The 23219-nt window shown below is 36.4% G+C and overlaps 1 protein-coding gene across 10 annotated transcripts in view; it reads right to left on the bottom strand.

The window, feature by feature from the left end:
• Positions 1 to 4558: 4558 nt before the first annotated feature.
• The window catches only part of MAPK10 (mitogen-activated protein kinase 10), a 342250-nt gene continuing 323589 nt past the window's right edge, over positions 4559 to 23219 (bottom strand). For 9 of the 10 annotated variants that reach the window (XM_032592947.1, XM_030313501.1, XM_030313497.1 and 6 more), the window contains 3 exons: positions 21775 to 21838; positions 19997 to 20074; positions 4559 to 5451 (listed from right to left, as the gene is read on the bottom strand). In XM_032592947.1, coding sequence (XP_032448838.1) covers positions 5309 to 5451; positions 19997 to 20074; positions 21775 to 21838 — 285 coding nt within the window. In that variant the 3' untranslated portion in view covers positions 4559 to 5308. Of the gene's footprint in view, positions 5457 to 19996; positions 20075 to 21774; positions 21839 to 23219 lie in introns of all 10 variants that reach the window. The other variant, XM_030313506.2, reaches the window with a different exon arrangement.

Below are 23219 nucleotides of genomic sequence, written 5' to 3'. Positions count from 1 at the left end.
GAATTGGTTAAATAAAATGTTTTATTTACAGAAATAGAAAGACCATTCATTGACATTTTCAAACACTTCCAGCTAAATTAACAGATTCAGTGACTTTTGTATCAAGCCACAAACTCTTATTATTATTTTTTTTAGTTCACCAAGGAGTTTGAGATATTAGGGTTGCCTACCAATGGACAAAAAACCTGCTTACCTTCTCTCTTGGGTAATAATTAAACTGATTAGGAATTCTGATAAATTAACTTAAGGATATTTAATCCTGTTCTACTCATCTCATCCTCACAGAAAATGATTTTCCCCCTTCATTAATGTTATGCCTTAAAAGAAACTTACTGAATTTCAGATATACAACTAATATCTGCAGACAGAAATAAAGGTCATTTTTAGAAGAAACCAGTCTCAAATGAAACACAGCCTTCTACGTGGTCACGTACACATTACATGCTCTTTACCCATAGTGAGAAGGTGGGTCATTCTTCATTTCTTATTTATTCCCTGGCACAATCAGACCACACAATGAAACCATGTGAGATGCTTCAGAGCTCCTGTCAGGACAGGAAACCCAAGACAACGAGCAGCACAAGAATGATTTTCAACAGGCAAACTCCGACAAAGTCTGGATTTGATTTGGTTTTATGTTAAGGGAAGCAGATTTGCTCTGGTTTTTAATAGTTCATAAGAAACAGAAATCACAATGTGTTGATTCAGCATCCACCTACAAAGAGTCCAAAAAAGCCAAAGTTCTCCCCACTCACCCTCTTGTTCCACCGACATTTTGAAGATAAAGGGCATAAATAGAAATGAAAAAGAGTGAGAAGGAACACAGATATGATTTAAATAATTTAAAATCCTTATTAAACATCACTGAGATTGCATTTGATCCATCAGGCTGACTTTTAGTTCTCACACTAAGACCTTGCAAAGAAACTGGACATGCATGGTTTTGCCTTCCAGGGTTGACCTAGAGCTATAAGGGTGAGGTGTATATGAATGTGGGTGTGCTTTAAGTCCATTTTATAAACACTGACACAGCACAATTCTTATCATTGGTAATAGTCTCTTGAGTCCAATCATGCAGAATAACAGGCATGTGCAAGTTAGGTCTTGTTGCGAGATAGACATGGCAAGGTGAACAGTTTAATGCTAGACGAGGGTTGGGAGTTTTTTTTAGAATATACTGGCCATTGGTCCCACATAATCAAAAGTTAGATATACAGGAGTCCACTTACAAACAGAGGCCTTCCGTTTCCGCTTGACTGACCAAGGAAATGGGTCAAAATGAACCATTTCAGACAAAGAACTGTCTAAGTGCCAAAAGAAGTCACAAAATCTTATATTTCACATGGAAAATAACTAATATAACTATTTACACTGTAACTTGTTTGTTGTTTTTACAGAAAGGAGTATTCCTGCTTGGTTTAATTTTACCTGTAGAAAATGTAGGACTCACAAGTAAAATGTTGGGGGAGGTTGTGGGCAGAGAGGGGTCCCTCTTCAGACCCAAAGTGATTGGGATCAAAGATTATGGGGACAATATTATTCCTTTCTCTGAGCTTTAGAAGATAAATTTTTCAGCAAAGCTATCTGACAACATTCTTTACAGAGCATAATGCTTTTAAGATTTAGATTGTCATATGTTAAGAGAATTAAAAAGAAGCAGACTTTGTAGAATTTAGATTTTGCATGAATATTTAAAATTTAAAAGTCAGTTTTGCTTATTTTTCCCTTAGCAGGTCATTAAAGGATTGATGTATTCTTACCTATTCCACTTATTCCCTTTGTCAAGGCTTATTTTATGATTTACCAGTCAGCTGCTATCAGTATCCTTATATATCATTTTCTGATAATGGTAACAGGTTGAAAAGAAAAAACCAAAAAAACTATTACCTCCTCGGCCCTCAATGAAATAGCTTACTCCAATTGGAGGGAATTGGCCAGGTCCTGGTCCACCCCTAGTATACATTCCTACAAAGCTCCGTCATCAGATTCTTGAAGATGCAAGATTATTAGCAGTTCTTATTTCACAAGAATAAATTTGGTTGGAAGGCCAATGCATCTCTTTTTTAAAAACGAACACACTGACTGAAAAATGAATATATCAGAGTGGTATGGTTTTGCCACTCTCTCCCAACAATTTAATTCCTCCTGCACGTGGGTATCCAGCTCTCCCTCTAACAAAATCCTACAAAATATTTCATTAAGGGTCACTGTGAAACCATCAACCCTATAGGAAGTGACAGAAGGTTAGGCCTCTCAGACTGCCAACCTCATATCCAAAATGAACCCCAACCACAGACAGGACTTTCACTTCTCCCAGGAATATAGTCCAGCGGACTTGACACTTCCTTGTCTGAAAAGCAAGAAAGTCCTTTGGAATTAACAGGTGACTACACAGGAAACATTTGTTTTTGTTTTTGTTTTTGTTTTTGCTTTTAAAGAAAATACTCAATGCAGAACATAATTCTTTCTGAAAATTTGATAACAGAATCACCTCCTGAAGTTATTATAATAAAGTAGACCCAAGATGGTGAATGTTGAGCTTTTGAAATGAAAATTCTCTTTATTCTCCTATGACCTATCTTGTTTTGATAACCTAGTAAAACTAATCTTATAAGCACTCAAGAAGCCAAACTCTTAGCTGCGTTTGTACAGATATTTCAATCGGAGGGATTTGTTCCATTTTTTCTTGTCCATAAGGAATATCTGGTAAAGGTGATCAGCTCCCAAGAGCCATACAACAGGAGAGATCAAACTAGCGGAGTTTAGGGAAGGCAAGCAATACCAAGGGAGTATTAGCCTGATTCTTGTTTGGTTTAATCTGAGTAAAAAAAAAAAATCACTTCTGCACACCCAAGAGATCGTCCAACTGTCATGCACTTCTAAGATGCTGGCTGGAGATTTCCTTCTGTCTTTTGATGCCATTTTGTGGCTGAGATTATGCTTGCGACAAACAGTTGCCTGTTCCCTGCACTTAATCACATGTGCTAGAAAGTCAGGCACAGAGAGGACACAGGTGCAACAAAAGAAAAAATCCAGAAAAAGGGGGTAAGTAAAGAAGAAGGGATACAGAGAAGTTATTTGTTTTTTTTTTTTTAAAGTGGGGAGTGGGAAGTGACAGAAGGAAAAGTGAGAGAGCCCATGTGAATGCGGAGGTATTTGTAAAATCAAGTTGTCTGCAATTTTAATCAAAAAGAATGGCAAGAGAAAGAAGCTGGGCCACTTTTATTCCAGGGGACAAGCTGCACAGGCTGGGTTTTTTTCTCCCCATTTTAAACAAATGACCTGTTGTCATGAATCCTATTGTGAAGCAATCCCATTAATGGCAGCATTGCTCACATTGGTGATGGTGGGGGTTGGCTCTATTGCTTGAAAGAGACAAAGCTTCCCCATTGTTGTATTTAAGGCAATTTTCAGAGCACTAGCATTCTTGTTTGCTCTATTTTTGAAGGGATTCCATTTGCCAGTCATATCCCACTCATCAACCATCCATTTCATGTGTTTCACTTCTTCTTCAGGTGAAATACCACCACATTGGTGAGCACCAAAACGGTCAGAGTGCAAATAACTGTGATGGGTACTTCACCAAAGTGAATAAGAAGGGAAGCCTCCACCTGGTCCCTATTATTGCTAAGAAGTCACCCTGGTATCGCCTTGTATATAACCAAGATGTTTCACAGTGCCTTCTTAAGTGCTTGGGAAAGCACTTTCATTTGATTTGAGCTAAATTCAGGTGATTTTGCTAAACATTGACACATACGCTTCATGGCTTTTAAGACAAACTCATATTGCTAAAGCTATTTAGCAGCAGTAACTTATGGGAAGAGTTATTGCTGTCACATCAACTGCAGTACAAAACTCAGATTATCAGCCCTTCTTGAATTGTTCAAATTTATGAAAATAAATAAACATGGAACATCAGCCATATTAAGGAGTCAGGGAAACCCCTGAGGAATAGTAACGTCTGTGGAAATGTTTTCAAATGCTGACCTGAGGATCACCCCGTGTTTTGGGTTTGTTTTTAAGTTTAAGTAACTAACATTTCTTTTTTATTCCAGAAGAGGAAAGTAACATTTTTTCTCAAAATAAAACCATGGCAGGGTATAAACCTGGGAAGTAGCACACTCATGGAAAACACAACCCACAATCTGAAAATAGTCTACGTAGGTTCATTTTCTGTTAAGTACATCATCCAGAGGCAATTCCACTTCGTTCCAGGGAGGGGTTCTTACCATCAGATATGGACACAATAACCCTGACTCACCACCTGCCACTCTCTGTCCAGATGTGACACATGATTTGTAAATGACAATGAGGTCTACTCTGTAAACTGTGGATGTCGGTGTCTCCAGAATATTATCTGGGTAATAATCTCTTTGAGGTGTTCCTCCACACTGAAATGCTACACTCTAGTCTCTCCTACAGGCTCAGTGTCAGAGAAAAGACCCTTAACTTTTTACCCCACCTTCCTTCTAAAAGCCAAACCATTTAGTACCTGGAAACTGTTACCCCCTCCCGCCCCCACACTGTACATAAGCATCACATATGTTCTTTCTACAAATTGGTATACAGGTGCCATTTAATCAGTTCAAATTTGGAAGCTACATCTTCAAGGGTCCGAGAGAGCTCACTCCCCCCATATTTTCCCCCTTTACATGTTTTCTTATAAGACATACAGCTTAATCAATTAACAAACTAAATAGCTTATATACTGGCAATATATTACAGATGGGTTTATGTCAGAGTAATAGATCACATGAAATGGACCATGTGGTACCCCAGTGCATGATGTCTTGGTAGAGCCCTGAGGACACTGACAGTAGCGTCTCTAAGTAAGTAGTGCTGTATGAATACAGACACATGCGGATCTGTATCTACATCCATCTGACTAGGCCAAAAGGAGCAGGTAGATGCAAGATAGAGACACACACATGCTGGATGGGGCCACTGCACACCTTGTCATGCCATTTGAAAGGGCAGTTACAGGTTGCTGGTTTTGCAGCCATTAAAATTACACTTTATGGAAAAGGCTTTTCTAATTGTATTTGAGTTGCTTTCTGTAGTAAGCATCATTGGAGGAAGACCAAAGCAAGAGCAACTAGAAGTTAAATATACATTTAGCTTAGCTGCAATACAGAACTCTGGAGAAGAAGCAGGCTGAAAGATTTGTTTCAATTTTAGGCTTGGATTCTCTCCCTTGCCATTTTCTTATGCGTGTCTGTGTTTGTGTGTGCGCGTGAGTGTCTGCGTGTGTGTGTGTTCCATCGCATCATCTCCTGAAGAATGCTGGGTTTCGCAGGCAGGCGGCTAGTCACCTGCAACAACCCAGGGGTCCTGCTGAGGCTTCCAGGCTGCTGTCAGTGTCAGATGCCAGGGTCTGGTCGGTGGACATGGAGGAGATGTCATTGACAGACGAAGATGGAGGGAGACTCTCACTGCTGTTCACTGCTGCACCTGTGCTAAGAAAATGAAGACCAACATGACTAAATCTGGAACTAGACTCATTGTCACTCAGGATGCAGGCAGGGGCAAATACAAGAGGTGATGTTTAGTCCATCATTCATTTGGCAAGCCTTCATAGCACAACTAATCCAGGGCTCTGTATTTGATGGTGAAAATCAAAATGTAACAACGTAAGTCCCTGGTCACAAGTTATTCACTCAACCTTGGAACCCACCTGTAATGCTCTTAACAGAAAACAAAAACAAACAAAAATACCCCACTGAAAACCCCAGTCACCCCTCCCACGTCCAATATTGTAATATAATTGGCCTGCGTGAAGCCAGTGAATTTGCATTTTTTAAAGCTCCCATGATGCTGTGCTGTCAAAGGTTAAAGACCACTGTCCTATGGCAAAGGCAGATGAGGAAAACCTTTTAATATAATGATCTCAACCTGGATGTTTTTAATGTAGGGCTTTAAAAAAAAAAAATCCAATCCCAAAAATATGGGCTGAGGTGAAACCCAAAACTCAGAATTACTTGGAAGACTACAGCTCTTGAAAAATAAAGGAATATTAAGTAAATTTGTCATAGTCATTAAAGTGATCTCAAATTTAAACTCCATACAGAAAAGCTAAGTGGGACTTTCAGTGAAAGTTACCATAGACATCATCATCATCATCATCAAAACACCACCATATACATACTACTAATAATAATAACAGAAGAAGAAGCAGCAGCAGCAAAAGCATGCTTTTCGATTTTGTATTTATGTTCCAGCAGGTTTGCTTACCTGGCAAACTACAAAACAAGACCTCTGAATTAAGTTAATTTGAAAAAAGTATTTTATTTATCTGCTCTGTGGTGATATAAAAATTTTGAAACTCTGAGAAGCGTGCTCATGATAATCACTCAGTAAATACTTGCTGAGTTATATCTTTGAGAACTACAAAGGAAAAATGAGCAAGAGGCACTGCAAAATATAACGAAACCATTGGAAACAGTTTACTTTTTTTCTTTATATATTCTTTTTGTGTGTGAGAGAGAAAGAGAGCACATGAGCAGGGGAGAGGGGGACAAATGGAGAAAGAAAAAAAGATAGGGAGAGAGAGAGAGAGAGAGAGGGAGAATACCAAGCAGGCTCCATGCTAAGCAATAGACGCAGGGCTTGATCCCTCAACCCTGGGATCATGATCTGAGCCTAAATCAAAAGTCAGACGCTCAACTGACTGAGCCACCCAGGAGCCCCATGTATTCTTTATACTTAAGCAATATAGGTGGTAAAAACGCATCCTTTGTGAAATTGTTTGTTATTAAAAATATCTATAGTTTAAATCATCTAATAAAATTAAAGAGGAAGAATTCTCATTAAAAATGTTATCAGAGCAAATTTATCTGAGCAAGGTACATTTGGTGAAAAATAACAAATCCAAAATAAGTTATAATAGTGTTATCACAAAGATCTAATAGATCAGAAAAAAATCAATGAAGAACATATATGACTCAACACCAAAAAAAAAAAAAAAAAACCATCTGATTAAAAAATGGGCAGAGAACCTGAATAGACATTTTTCCAAAGAAAACATACAGATGACCAACAAACACATGAAAAGATGCTCAACATCAGTAATCATTAGGGAAATACAAATCAAAACTGCAAAGACATATCACCTCACACTTTGTGAGAACGACTAGTATAAAAAAGACAAGAAACAACAAGTGTTGATGAGAATGCAGAGAAGAACTAACCCTCATGCACTATTGATGGGAATATGAACTGGTACAGTGGCTTTAGAAAAAAGTATGGATATTCCTCAAAAAAATAAAAAAATAGAAATAACATATAATCCAGTAATGCCACTACTGGATGTTTACCCAAAGAAAACAACACTAATTTGAAAAGACACATGCACCTCTATGTTTATTGCAGTATTATTTAAAATACCCAAGATATGGAAGCAACCTAAGTGTCCATCAATAAACAAATGGATAAGAAAGATGTGGTATATATGTATATATATATATATATATATATATATATGTGTGTGTGTGTGTGTATGTATACATACAATGGAATTACACAGCCATTAAAAAGGATGAGATTGTGCCATTTGTGACAACATGGATGGACTTAGAGGGTATTATGTTAAGTGAAATAAGTCAAATTGAGAAAGACAAATACCATATGATTTCACATTATGTGGGATGTAAAAAGCAAAACACGTGCACAAAGAAACAAAAAGCCAAATAAGACCTATTAACACAGAGAACAAACTGAAGGTTGCCAGAAGGGAGAGCAGTAGAAGGATCAGCAAATGGGTGAAGGGGAGTAGGAGATACAGCCTTCTAGTTATGGAATAAGTCACGGGAATAAAAGGCACAGCATTGGGAACAGACTCAATAGTATTGTAATAACATTGTAAGGTGACAGATGGCTAACGACACTGTGGCGAGAAGAGCATGAAGTATAGAGAAGTTGAATCACTATATTGTACACCTGAAACTACTATAACATTGTGTGTCAACTATACTCAAAATTAAAAAATAAATTTTTTAAGTCTGTGAAGTGGTGAGGCTAACACAATGTCTTTGCTCTTGGGGTAAACATTTCTTCTCTATGAAAAAAATGTGATTAAGATGTGACATTTTCTGGGATGCCTGGGTGACCCAATCAGTTAAGTGTCTGACTTCGGCTCAGGTCCCGATCTCACGGTTTGTGAGTTTGAGCCCCACTTCGGGCTCTGTGCTGACAGCTCAGAGCTTGGAGCCTGCTTTGGATTCTCTGTCTCCCTCTCTTTCTGCCTCTCTCCCACTCATGCTCTCTCTCTCAAAAATAAGTAAACATTAAAAATTTTTTTTAAAAGATGTGACATTATGTGGAGAGGACACATACACATAAACTAAGAAAGATTATATGTATCTTATAAGTATTTAAAATTTTTATTTGTTGATTATAAACATATTTATACAAATTATGGGGGGTGTGAAACAATATAGAAAACAAAGAACATAACAATAGGCACTGATCCTCAAATAAATAATAACTGTTAAACTTTGGGTATATTTCCTTCTAGTGTTTTTGCTATGAAGTTTCTCTAATTGTGGTTATTTAATATATATTCTTTTGTATCCAGATATGTTTATATACAAAAAAGCTTATGCATTTTCCATGTTCTTTAAACTCTTAAAAGTATGAATACCTCTTAATCTTGAATGTCTCGAGACTTTTAAGGCTCTTGTTAATATCTACCTATAAATAATTAACTCTTATTATCAGAACAATGTGTAATGTAAAGTTCCCTGGCTTCAATTTACTCCAATTTTACTTAATTGCATCCTTTAGAGATATGATACAGAGCTACTCCATTTCTTCTCCTGACATATACTAGTAAATTTCATATACTAGCAGACAACTTTTGACTTCCTTACATAACTCAAATGCCCAGCTCTATCCTCCCCACTCCAGTCTGGATTAAATTATGCCAACACCAACACCCTCATGTGTTTTCATAAATGTTGGCCAATAATAATTTAACATCACTATGACTGACTTCTCAGAATCTTCAATTTTCCACATCCATATTAAAGGGTAGATATTAAAACTGGACACACACCTCTAATAAAGTCTCAATCAACTGTGGGCTGACAGAGTGAATGGCTTTGTTCATAGTGTCCATTCATCTCCTGCGTGACATATCTCCTATACTACACACATAACTTTCAAACCATGATACTATCATTTAGATTTACTTTTAACTTAAAATATGAAATATTGCTCATATACCTTTTTGTAACAACTTTTTTGAGATGTAATTCACAAATTTAATTTGTACCATTCAATCATTTTTAGGATATTCACAAAATTGTGCAACTGTCACCACAATCAATTCTGTGATGTTTTCATCACCCTGACAGGAAACCCTGCACTCTGTTTCTTACCCACCAGCCATAGGCAATGACTAACGCACTTTCTGTCTAGAAAACTGCCTATTCTGGACACATCTTATAAATGGAATCATACAATATGTGAACTTTTGTGACTGGCTCCTTTCACATAGCATAGTGTTTTCAAGGTTCTTAATGCTGTAGCATGTAGCAAAACTTCATTCCTTTTTAATACTGAAATATATTCCATTGTATGGGTATGTCACTTCTGTTTACCTATTGATTATTTGAAGGGCATTTGATAGACATTTAGGTTGTTTCAATTTTGGGCTATTATGAATAATGTTGTATGAACATTCACGTGTAAGTTTTTATTTCTAAACCTGAAGAGTGGAGTTGATGGGTCATAGAATAACTCCATGTTTAACATTTGAGGAACTGAAAAACTTTTTCAAATTGGCTATACCAGTTTACATTCCTACCAGAGGTGTATGAGGGTCCCAATTTCTCCTTCTCCTCTCCAGTACTCCTCATTATCTTTTTTATTACAGCCATCTGGTGTATGTTAAATGGTATTTCATTGCATTGTGGTTTGATTTGTATTTGCTTAATGGCTAATGATGTTGGGTATCTTTACATGTGCTTGTTGGCCATTTCTATATCTTCTTTGGAGAAGTGTCTATTCAGATCCTATGGCCATTTTTTAACTGTTATTTTCTTTTTTTTTTTTTAATGAGCTATAAGAGTTCTTTATGTATTCAGGGTACAAAGTCTCTTACTACATAAGATTTGCAAATGTTTTCTTCCTTTTCTATGGATTATCTTTTAATTTTCTTGATGGTATCCTTTGAAGCACACGTGTTTTTAATTTTTATGAAGTTGAATTTACCTATTTTTCCTTTTGCAACTGTGCTTTTAGGGTCATACCTAAGAAACCATTTCCTAACCCAATATCATGAAGATTTACTCCTATGTTTTCTTATAAGAGCTTTATAATTTTCGTTTTTACACTTAAGTCTGTGATCTATTTTGAATTTATTCTTATATTCTATATGAGGTAAGAGTCCACCTTCAATCTCTTGCATATGGATATCTAGTAGTCCTATCACCATTTATTGAAAATGTAGTTCTTTGTCCATGGAGTTGTCTTAAAATCCTTGCTACAAATCAATTGACCATAAATGTAAGGGTTTATTTCTGGATTCTCAATTTTATTTAATTGATCTATATGTATATCCTCAAGCAAATACCCCATTGTCATGAACACTGCAGTGTGTGATAAATTCTGAAATCAAGAAGTGTGAATCCTCCAACTTTGTTTTTTTTTTTTTCAAGATTGTTTTGGCTATTCTGTATCCCCTGTAGTTCCATGTGAATTTTAAGAACAGCCTATTTCAGCAAAGAAAAAGGTAGCTGTGACTGTGATGAGTATATTTAATCTGTATATCAATTTGGAGAGTATTGTCATCTTAACAATATTAAATCTAATCAGTGAATGAATGGAATGTCTTTCCGTTATTTAGGTATTTAATTTCTTTCAACAATGTTCTGCAGTTTTCAGAGTAAAATATTTGCACTTCTTTTGTTAAATTTGTATTTTATTCTTTTTGATGTTATTGTAAATGGGATTGTTTTCTGTTCATTGTTAGTATATAGAAACACAAATGATTGCGTGAAGAAGAAGTCTTGATGTCGATGGATTGGAGAACAAATGGTTCAAATGATGACATATACATCTCTTGAGTGTTATAATTAACCGAAATACCCAAGTTAATGAGGAAGATTTTTGTTATTGTGCTTTATTTAAATTATGACAAAATAGTTTGAAAATTTTTAAATAAAGTTTTGGCATAATACAAATCAAAAAGTATTTAAAAATATCTCTACATAATAGTCCTGGTCTTCTCTTGAGATAGGGTTTTTCACCTCTCCTGGCTGGAGCTGGTTATATGGACCTGTTTTGATTGTCACAGTTAAAGTTGAGTACTGATCAAACAAGGGTGAGATAGGACTTACCTGAGATGAGGCTCCCTTTTTTTTTTTAATGTTTATTTTTGAGAGAGAGACAGAGTGTGAGTGGGGGAGGGGCAGAGAGCGAGAGGGAGACACAGAATCCCAAGCAGGCTCCAGGCTCTGAGCTGTCAGCACAGAGCCCGATGCGGGGTTCGAACTCACGAACCGCGAGATCATGACCTGAGCCAAAGTTGGACGCTTACCGACTGAGCCACCCAGACGCCCCGAGGTTCCCTTTTAAGAACACAATTCGATGTTTACAAATAAACAGAAACCAACAACAATGTGGAAGCTAGAGAGATTACAAAGAACATTGAGGAAATTCCCACAGAAACACACAAACTGAAGGTAGCAGAACTGAAAGGAGTGTTTAATAAACTTTTTATATAAAAGGAATCACACTGCAGATTATGCTTCTAAAATACACAGCACTCCTACCATATCTGTTTTAATAATCAGAATATTGTCAACACACTTGTGGAACATTCTAGGTCTTATGCCATGTGAGCCATCTCACTATCATATATAGTTTTGCTACATGATTACCTCATGTTTGTTTCCCTTGCTTCTTTTTACTTCTTTCATCATACTTCTTCATTTCTCCTATCTTCCTCAGTCTCTAGTGTTCAGCACAGAATAAGTACTCAGTTTAACAAAGCACCGAGTATCTTTTGTGTGTACTCTTCTAGATAGGTTTTGTGAGAGAAAGCAAATTTCGCCTTTCTATGAAACTGGTGAAACTGCTAAACTATTTTTGACTAAGGGAAATAATTTTGTTGTAGTTGTCTTTCTTCTCACTTTGTTCATCAGCTGGCTATCTTCTATATATTGGAATGGCCTGCCCTTTATTTTATCAATGTTGAATGCAAATTATATAGTTAGCGTTCAATCACTCAAAGTTCAAACTCTTTATCAACTGTATTTCTATGGTTTCCTAGACTACTGTTCCTGATTTTTTTATAGCACAAATTCATTAAGAGAGGTCCTCTCTTCTAATGTTTCTTCTACAAAATTCCCATTACATCTGTTTATTGTATGAGACTGGGTCTTTTCTGTATAGCGCTATGATGAAACAATCGTGTGTACTGTCTAGCAGTGTGCTACAGCTGGCCTTTCGTGGCTTCTGAGAGCCAAGTATTAGCATTAGCATCTCTTTCTAACTCTGCCTTCATTGATGTCACATAGGTAGCTTGAAATTGGTCACAGTGAGAATAAGTACACCACAGAAATTGGTAAATGCTATTAATCAGTCCTTTTAAAAGAACAGATAGGGGGCACCTGAGTGGCTCAGTTAAGCATCCGACTTTGGCTCAGTTCATGATCTCACTATTCGTGAGTTCGAGCCCTGCATCAGGCTCTGTGCTGACAGCTTGGAGGCTGGAGCCTGCTTCGTATTCTGTGTCTATCTCTTTCTGCCCCTCCCCCACTCGCACTCTCTCTCTGCGTCTCTCAAAAATAAATAAACGTTAAAAAATTTTTAAAAATATAAAAATAAAAATTAATTTTAATAAAGATGGTTGTTAAACATCAACCAGTCCCCCACTATTACATGAAAAATCTTTGCTTCTATATGACTTCTATTGCACTATAATAAATACACTCTTGACTGCAGCTACTCTGGCTTTACTGAATGATCCTTTCAGGTCTCTTTTTGTGTAGGTAATAAATAAATTTTGTAACCATAAAACCAAACGCAAATGGAAGAGTCAAGAAATGGACCTTGGCTTCAAATTGTTAATTTACTGCCAAACAGTTTGTGAAAATCTCTTACATGGAACTGAACTGACTTGAATTTCATTATAACATTCACCTGCCCAGGATGTCCTAGCAATGTGAAACATCCCTACCTTCTATATTTTTTTCAGAGAAATCCAATTTTTTAAAAAAGTTTGCTATGAATAAAGCATTGCAAATTTTTGTCAATAAAAATGCTATTAAAAGTAACAAAATAGTAGTAGCACTGCATATGAGGAAGAGCAACTACTTTCAATGCTACCTGACCAAAAAAAAAAAAAAAAGAAATACGTTTTACGGAAAGAAGTTATGCTAATGGAAATTTCTCAAACTATAAGTTATGTAGTCACAAGATATTTATTGTTTCAGGGAAAATGTTCTGCTTTTTAAATTTTTTTAATGTTTATTTACTTTTAATGTTTTTAAATATTTATTTTTGAGAGAGAAAGAGTGCAAACAGGAGAGGGGCAGAGAGAGAGGGAGACGGAATCCAAAGCAGGCTCCAGGCTCTGAGCTGTCAGCACAGAGCCTGACGTAGAGCTCAAACCCACAAACCATGAGATCATGACCTGTGCCTAAGTCCAATGCTTAACCAACTGAGCCACCCAGGCATCACTGCTCTGCTTTTTTTAAGGAAATTATTTTCCATGCACAAAGAAGTAGACACAGAGAATTAGAAGTACTGGAATAAAAAAATCACTGAGATATAGCCTTCTCTTTAAGTATGATCTTGAGCCTCATCTTATTAAGGGCTGAGGTTTCTAAATTTTTTTAAGTTTATTTATTTACTTTGAGAGAGATGGTAAGTGGAGGAAGGGCAGAGAGAGAGAGAGAGAGAGAGAGACTCTCAAGCAGGCTCCACACTGCTAGCATAAAGCCCAATGTGGGGCTCGAACCCACAAAACTGTGAGATCATGACCTAAGCCGAAACAAAGACTCAGATGCTTAACTGACTGAACCACCCAGGAACCATGAGGTTTTTAAATAACAAATAATAACTATTGGACTAGATCAGTGACTATAATTTGGAATGACACATTGCCATAGTATGTGGAATATGGTGAGTGGGTGGGGGTAAGTGGGGGGGGGAGCTGTATATTTAAATCACCTGGGGAGTTTTATCTGCCATTTAGAGATTCTGAAAAATCTCTACCCATCCTAATGCTAAATATCTTTATTTTGGTGAGTCACTCTTACTTATAGGAGGCTTACTTCTTGGGTGGAATGGGAATGGTAAACAGACAAAGAACTTTTGGAATGGACAGCCTCTTATATTTGTTCCAACTCTAACATTTTATAAAAAATGCTCTAGAAGAAAATTAATTTCTATTCATGAACTACTATTCCCTTAGCAGTCTTTATAAATCAATTCAGAAAGTAAGCAGCCATGCTATTCTTGAAAATAAATCAGTGTGCAAGTGAAATCAGATAGCAGAAGGGAGTACAATTATTTATTTAGAAATGTATCTGAAGTTTAGATTTATTTCTTATTGATATACAACAATTCCATCGATAAATTTCAAACCTGTATATTATTCTGCAAACGCACATTTAACTTCCTATTTACATTTTTAAAGTATCACTAAAACATGCATTTGGGCAGGAGAACAATTTTCACTCAGGTTTTCTTAGTTTCACTAAGAAACTGTATTAACTTATTCTCTTGCTTCCAGATTCCTGGTGTGGCCATGACTTAATATTATGGGAGTTGTTGTACTGTTACTTCATCCTGGCTATTTACAAAATAAATATGATATGCAAACATTAATGAGAAATGGTGAATACAATGAAGAAAGCAAAAAAGCTGACTTTTCAAGTTTTCTTAGTAATTGCTTTTTCTTTCAGCAGTCTACTGCATAAATGCATATCACGTGCACACAACACACACATACAGTGGTTTGCCCATAAAAATTTAACAATTGGCTCTCCATGGGGGGAAAAATGCCCTGGATTTGTAGAGTGAGCCAACCTCCACATCTTAAATCCTGCATGGTAGATTCCAAGCGACTAACACAAGGTCAATAAACTCACAATTGGGAGAGATGTACACAGGTAGCTCTCATGAGCTAGTAGTCAGCCGCAGCACGAGGCTGTCCTATGCTGCAACATGATACATCCAAAATATCCTATGTAATTATGTCATGTAATATATAGTATACATATGACTTCTCAAAATTAAGCCATGAATATTGTCCTTTAGAATCATGTAGTGGAAGATTGAATCCACGTCATTTTAACTATAAACTGGTTAAGCCAGTCAACTATCAAATAAGTCATGTGTACAAGGTAGATAATTCATGATTGTTATAGGTAATTAGAATGATTTAAAAAAAAATGGCTCTCCTTCTCACATGTAGGCAGAGCCTAAGTGGCATATTATAAGTGGCATGTTAATCATTAACACACTAAACAGGCCCACAAAAAATTTAGAAATATACATTTCCCAGAATGAATAAATAACCAAATAACCACCTGAAAGAAAACCTTTATCTGAAGCATGGGCAAACTCCAAACCAATATCACCAATTCATATACTTGATACTTGGTCCATGTATCTTTATGGCAATTAATAGGTTGAACAAATATTTCCTGGCATAAGTCATACTAACTTGCATACTGTATCAAAGCTATGATCCTATCTTGAATTCCACCTTTGGCATAGTACCAAGAAACATGATAAGGGAGAACCTCAGCAACAATTTTCAAATTAATGAATGTTTATCAAGCTACTATTGTATGCAAGGCACAACACTTAGGCACTGCACGGTACACGAGGATGGATACATACAGTCTTTCATCTCAAATGAATTTACAACCAATAAGTTATAAAACAATATCTAAAATACAGGGACTGGGGCGCCTAGGTGGTTCAGCTGGTTAAGCGTCTAACTCTTGATTTCAGATCAGGTCATGATCTCGTGGTTCATGAGATCAGACTCTGCTGACAGCGTGGAGCCTACTTGGGATTCTCTCTTCTCTCTCTGCCCCTGCCCCATGCACACATTTTTTCTCTCAAAATCAATCAATAAATAAAAGCTTAAAAAAATAAAATAAATTATAGGGACTACTAGGACCCATAAGAAGGAAAGATCTTACTCTTTGATAAGATATGAAGTCTTTTAGGACACATATAAACACTATTTTGGGAGAAGGTAGTATTTGATAAGACAACACTTTAGAATGGGCAGCATTCCAAAAGGCAAGGATCCAGTCAAGTAAAATAGTGAACATAGGAGTCTACAATAGGTATAGTGTGAAAGGTGGAAAAACCTGGCGTATATTATAGAGGGCCATCAATATCAGGAAAAGGTTACTAGACTCAAATTGTAAATGACGCAAAGCCATTGGAGAGCACTCATCCATGGAACCCCCAAACCTATAGTCTTGAAAGATCAATTTAGGTAGAGACTAAAGTCAGGAAGATTACTTCAGGACAACTTTAATCATCGTGGTATTAATGGAAAGGGTTGGTAGTAATTAGATGTAAGACATCCAGCAAGCAGAATTTTTAAGATGTAGAAAGTGACGGTCAGTGATAATGCAAGTGTGGAATAAAAAGTCAGGGATTTCAGGGTGGGAGGCTGAGAAAATAGATCTGCCATAATAGAAATGGGGAAATTCAGAGAAAAATTTACTACTGGAGTGGGTGAATCTAAATAGAGTGATGTGTTTGATTTTAAAACAAATTGAATCTAGGGGAGCCTGGGTGGCTCAATCTGTTAAGCATCTGACTTCAGCTCAGGTCATGATCTCAGGGTTCATGAGCTCAAGCCTTACACTAGGCTCTGTGCTGACAGCTTGGAGCCTGGAGCCTGCTTCAGATTCTGTGAATCCCTTTTTCTCTGCCCCTCCCCCACTTGCACTCTGTCTCTCTCTCTCTGAAAAATAAACACACATTAAAAAAAATTAAATCGAATCTGAATTGGCAGCAATTTCATACACCTTGGTCCTATATTCTAATTCTCTAAGACTAGGTTATATTTATCATTAAATAATTTTAGTGGAATGCATTTATTTTCCAGCCCCTCCAGAAATAACAAACTGCTGTGTAAACTAGCCTTTGGTTTTATTCACCTTAAATGTATTTCTTTCAAACTTAAGAGAGTTTACTTGATCAAGACTTTGGTCTGCCTATTCATAGCATGCAGTTATATATGTAACTTTAGGTACTATTCAGGAATATTATCCAACACTTGGGATTAGGGCAAAAAAAATGACTATGCAACCTTTTGATATCACACTTGAGTATTTTCTGACAAGCCCACCTAAGGATAATCTGATTTTTTGTGTAACATAACTTTATTTGACTTAATGTTCTCAATTGGTTATGATCCTTTATACACTGTAAACTTGTATAAAACTAATCAAATAAAATTATCAGTGTTTTTTTCTGCCTCGTAGAAAAGATAAGCACAAAGATAAGCTTGGTTGCCCCAGGACATTTATAAGTTTTGGGTTAATTTAGTGATCTTATTTCAATATTCTTTTTTTCCCACAGACTACATAAATCTTAATTTCTCATACTTTCATTGAACTATCTTTGCCATTCTGCCATTTCCCTCATTAATGAGTTAAAAGAATCTTCTACATGTACTCACTTTCTTTTTGCATATGAATGATGGTTTTAATGATTAAAGAATTATGCCTTGATTTTATACAAACTCCATTTCTTTACCAAATGTTTAAACCCTTCTTCATATGGCAGACCACTCATCCCATCCCTTTAATGATTAATTAATCTCATATGTATCATCCTCAGTCCTTTTTTTGCCTTCCCTGAACTATACAGTTTGCATAAAATGGGTCATGGGAATAAGATTTTTGTGGAAGTGTTGTGACAGTATTGAAAAGAGAATTGTGGATTTTATGTCATCACAGATTAACTGTTGCAGAGATCTGGTTGGGGCTGAGGGGAATATAGAGCATGAAATAAGCTGAAGATGGGGTGCCCTGAAGTGGGTGGCATGACTCCAAGCTCTTTGAAAAGAGGAATGGAGATGAATAAATTGTAACTTGAATTAAAGATGAATAGAAGAGACCGTGCAAAAAATTTAGTCCAGTCTGAGCCTGAGGTCCTAGGTCACCTTCACTGGATGCTGGTATTTTGACCTCTTAATGATTACAGAAAAACGTGTTCTGACCATTAGGGGAATCCTTAAAACAAGGAGTCTTTCTGCTTAGAAGGTAGCATCTTGAGGCTGTTGGATTCAGTGTTTGGGTTCCTTAATCAGAATCAGACAGAACATACAAGTAGGTTAGGCACCACTTCTGCAGACCTGCACCAGTCTAAATGCTAGGATGAATGAGCAGGGTGGACAGACAACCCAATGATTTTTTTCACCCTCTTTGAGGAAAGGAAAGACTTGGGGATAAAACTGGATATTACTCAAATGAGAAAACATGTCCTAACTAAATTGTATCTGTTTGGGGGCGCCTGGGTGGCACAGTCGGTTAAGCGTCCGACTTCAGCCAGGTCACGATCTTGCGGTCTGTGAGTTCGAGCCCCGCGTCGGGCTCTGGGCTGATGGCTCAGAGCCTGGAGCCTGTTTCCGATTCTGTGTCTCCCTCTCTCTCTGCCCCTCGCTCGTTCATGCTCTGTCTCTCTCTGTCCCAAAAATAAATAAACGTTGAAAAAAAAAATTAAAAAAAAATAAATTGTATCTGTTTGGATATCATAGTGATTTGGGTGCAAACCAATTATTCAAAGATTAGTATGAGTATGAAGAATTTATTATTTATCCTACATCTTTTTTCCTGAAACAATTTAAGGTCCATAGGGGAAAAAATGATTATCAAAGGTAGGGCATCAAATCCATTTTTCTCTAAACTAATCATTTGGAAACTACATTCTTGCCAGAATGAGTTGAGTTTAGTTTAAAGTTAGAGATAAGCCATCACATTTTCTAAAACTCCTTTTTTTTTTAGAGCAAGAGAGAGAAAGAGAAGGAGAGTGCACCAGTGTGCACGTGAGAGCAAGGGAGGGGTAGAGAGAATGGAAGACAGAGAATCCCAAGCAGGCTCCTCTCTGTCATGCAGAGCCCTACACAGGGCTCAATCTCACAAACCTGAGTTCATGACCTGAGCCAAAATCAAGAGTCACACTGAGCCACCCAGGGACCCCTCTAAAACTCTTTATACACACACACACACACACACACACATATATGTATATACATACACACATATATGTGTGTGTGTATATATACAGATATATATACATATATACATATGTGTGTGTGTGTATATATATATAAAGAGTTTTAGAGGGGTGCATGAGTGGCTCAGTGCATTATACACACACACACACACACACACACACATACATACTTTCCTTATATTCAGAACATAGGTCTTAGGAAGAATATAGTAGCACTGAGTGTAAGTAAATTATCTCAAGTAATCCTAAAGCACATTACTAGGATCAGCAAAATATGCACAGTATATGTACGAACATGTATTTGTTTCTGTCGATGGCAAACTGAAAGATTTTCCTTACTGACTTTAATCAGAACGCATCTTGGCAGATGTTTCAACTACTGTCACGCCAAACTTGGGAAGAGTTCAAACACAAGTGACTGAGGAAAGAGGTTTTGACTGGAGGGATTCCTGACCTCTACATTGACATGGTGGTCAGGGGGCATGATGGCTCTGTGTTTTGATGAGAAGCAGTTACCCTTTAACCAGCCCTTGTCAACATTTCTTCAAGATTCACTATTATCTTTTGTCCTAGTCATAATCAATAATCATGATCAAAATGAATGCCACACTGAATATCAAAAAGAATAGAACGAAAATCACTAGAGAGAAATAATCATGTGATATTAGTGTATATGCTCTATTAGCAATGTTATTGGCTGCAATCCCTCTTCAAGGTCAAGAAAAATACACAAGTACTGGTTTATTAGTTATTCACTGAGAGTGAGTACCTGAAGGAGAAGGTTGTCCTTTTACAACACCATTTTTAGTCTTTTCTTCCGAATTCATTACCTCCTTGTAGATAAGTTCTGTAAGAAACAGTTGTCAGGATCATAAAAAAAAAGATCTTTAATATGCAGAGAAAACTTATTAATGAAAAATAATAACATTCTGATGGGGTTGAGTAAATTAAAAATCAATCGGGATTCCTTTACTCCTCTATTTCTACTTTGTCTTGCAAAAGCACAAAGCCTGGAAACAGTAAGTGCTCAGTAAAGTATTTGACCAAATAAATGTATGAAGAATATACATTCTACTTGGTTCTGAATTTTTGGGGGGATTTCTGATGCCATCTAACTTTATCTCCTAAGAACTTTAATGGCCCAGTTTTGAGCATACAGTTTTCTTCTATATTCACTTCCTAAGAGATGCACATACTCTCCTGACTTTATTACTTTCCAACAATTTCCCAACTGCTTCTTCATTTTTTTTTTCATACTGAAATCTTGGAGTTGTAAAATTAAACTTGCCTCAAACCCAACATGATAACAATTATTACATTTATTTCCAAACAGGCATCCATTCATGGCTCTTTCTTTGCTAGAGTTAAATTATGTATCTTCATTTCTTTTAATTTTCCCATTTTTGCTAAAAATCATTCAGTGTTATTCATTCTTGCTGTGCAATGAGTTCCAATTTATATAATCATTATCCTTCACCATAATTTCTTTCTCTGGTTTCTAATTTAATCCATGTTCATTTTTAAGTGATATTTATCTCATAATACTTACCTATTCACAAACCCCTAAGAGTGCCTTCTTGTCCTTATTTAGAGCATATCAAGTCTTTTCTGTCCATCATTTAGTATCTTTGTTTACTTGGTCTACTGTTTGCACATGCTCGTTTTTCCATATTATCCAACAGGACCCCTTGGCCAGAGAAATCTCTTTGCTATCTTTATAACACTTTTTGCTCATCCCTATCCTTTGTTTTCTCCATGTGTCCCCATACTGGTATTTTCCTCTGTTTTATTCTTTTTTTCTCAATTTATAATGATTAATTCCTTCAAGTCAGCTCAAATATTTTTTCTCTTCAGATCTTCCTTTTATGTTCCTCCCCATTTTGACTGAATGGTTTGTTATGATCTGTATTTGCTTATCTCTACTCTGTAGTTCTTTTATTCTACTGTGTAGTTATTTATATTAGTTTAATAATTCTTCATAGTTTCTGCTTTGTTTCACCCTGAGTATAATCTTGACTATTCATTATGTGTTTGGAAGAGTTTTGGTGGAAAAAAAGTGAACTAATGTATTTATTCATTATTTTCTTACTTTGAAGGATAAATAAGCCATTCAGATACATAGATTTCCTATTTAGATTTTCAAGTCCTAAAAATGAACCAAATGAATTCATACATTAAATATCTTTTATTTTCTAATGTCTAAAGTAATCTTAGGCTTAATTTAATCCATTTTATATGATAATTTTATACACAAACATGGGATGTATAATTCTGAAATTCTGAATTTAAGCATGCCCTCCACCATAACAAATACTTTGACAATCAGTACTCTTTTAAAAAGTATCAGTAATTAATTCCTTTCATTCTTGAGTAAATGCAATATTGTTATTAGTATGAAAAGACTGATGACGTTTCGAGAACTTTGAAAATTGTCTGAGGATAGCAATTATAAAATCATCTGTTACCAAATTGCTTTAAAGAGAGATGCCTTGAAGATATTTTCTGAGTTTCAATAAAGCAAAATGTATATTTAAGTGGTAGAGTCACCTTTCCATTCTTCAATGGTGTGTTCTCTTTCGTCCAACTGTTTGTCATATATCTGAGGTGGAGGCTGCAGAATAAAAACAAACAATAAACTTTGTGTAATAACCCAAATATAACCAAATTTTACAGTGAATGGAGTAACTTGCTGTTCATTGATTTTGGTGGCGAGGAGACTCACATATTAATTTTGGGGTAATTGCAGTGGTGCAGAAGTTAAAATTTCTAGACTTATGAAGGACTCATTTATATGCCAATAGTTGCTGCTGACCAAGTAAAGCAGCAGAATCCAAATCCTAAGAGCTCACTTCCCAAAACCTTCTGATTCAGAAACCAAATCTAAGAAACTAATAAAGCCAATCTTTAAAAAGCAAATAAGACATTAGATTATAAGGACCCAGAAGCTATTTCCTCCATTCACTTGCTTTATAACAGAACCCTACCCAAACTATCCCCCACTGATAAGATTTTGTTCCATTCTCAGACCCTGCTGAAGAAGTCTTTAATATCCCTCAATAGGCCATAGTAATAGTCCCTAGTATAAAGTCATATTTAGATCTAATCAAACTTTTAAACTTTTTGTGAAGCATCATAAAATACCTTTACATATAGCTATATTCCCAATATTTAAATGATATTTTCTCCCTGTAGGCAGAAGACTCTGCCAGGTTTTTACAGAGGTGGGCCACTGTAAACCTCTGAGAGGCCCTTTGGTTAGCCCTCTCTGGGGGATATCATATGAGAGGACCTTCAGTCTGACTTATGCCATCAGCATTTCTCTTGCCATGAAGAGTTCAGAGATGGAAAAGGAGAGGTTTTCATAAATCTAGGTGCCTTCCAGGAAGGAGGGTCTCAGATTCCTTGATCTCTTCTTCCTGATGAAGAGGAATAAGATCTCCAGATAGGGGAGATATATCATGATGCCCTATGGTAGCTCTACCTCAGGCCAAGAGATGGAAAGAAAAAAAATATTTCTTGGAAAAAAATATCACCATGAGATACATGGAGAAGGGGCTAAGAAGTTCCATTGGCTGGCGATGGATTGAATGAAATAAGAACTACCAATTTCTGGTGCCATGAGACAGGGGACCCTAGAATTCATGTTGCCTAACACTCCAACAGCAATATTTATTGTAAGAAACTCAAAGAGTTACTCGATAAAGTGACTCAGGCCTATGGACATGCATCCCTCAAAAATGGCTGTCATACGAAGGCTTTGGACAAGACTTTCAAAGACAGCTCTTGGCTTCTGTTGGAGGTTGTTGGCCAGTGAGTAGCATCTTACTACTATAGTAGTCCTTCTTTACTGCATTCAGCCTGAATCATGACAGATATGAATTTTCATTCTAGTCCTGATATGCTGGGGTAGCCTCACATACTACAGAAGTAACTGTATATGAAAAGAAAAGAATTTGCCCCATTGTGGTCAGGCAACTTAACACAATACTGAA

This window comes from Lynx canadensis, chromosome B1, assembly GCF_007474595.2.
Source record: "Lynx canadensis isolate LIC74 chromosome B1, mLynCan4.pri.v2, whole genome shotgun sequence".
Taxonomy (NCBI): domain Eukaryota; kingdom Metazoa; phylum Chordata; class Mammalia; order Carnivora; family Felidae; genus Lynx; species Lynx canadensis.
The sequence above is the reverse complement of the archived record's forward strand: the minus strand, read 5'-3'. Positions and strand labels throughout refer to the sequence as shown.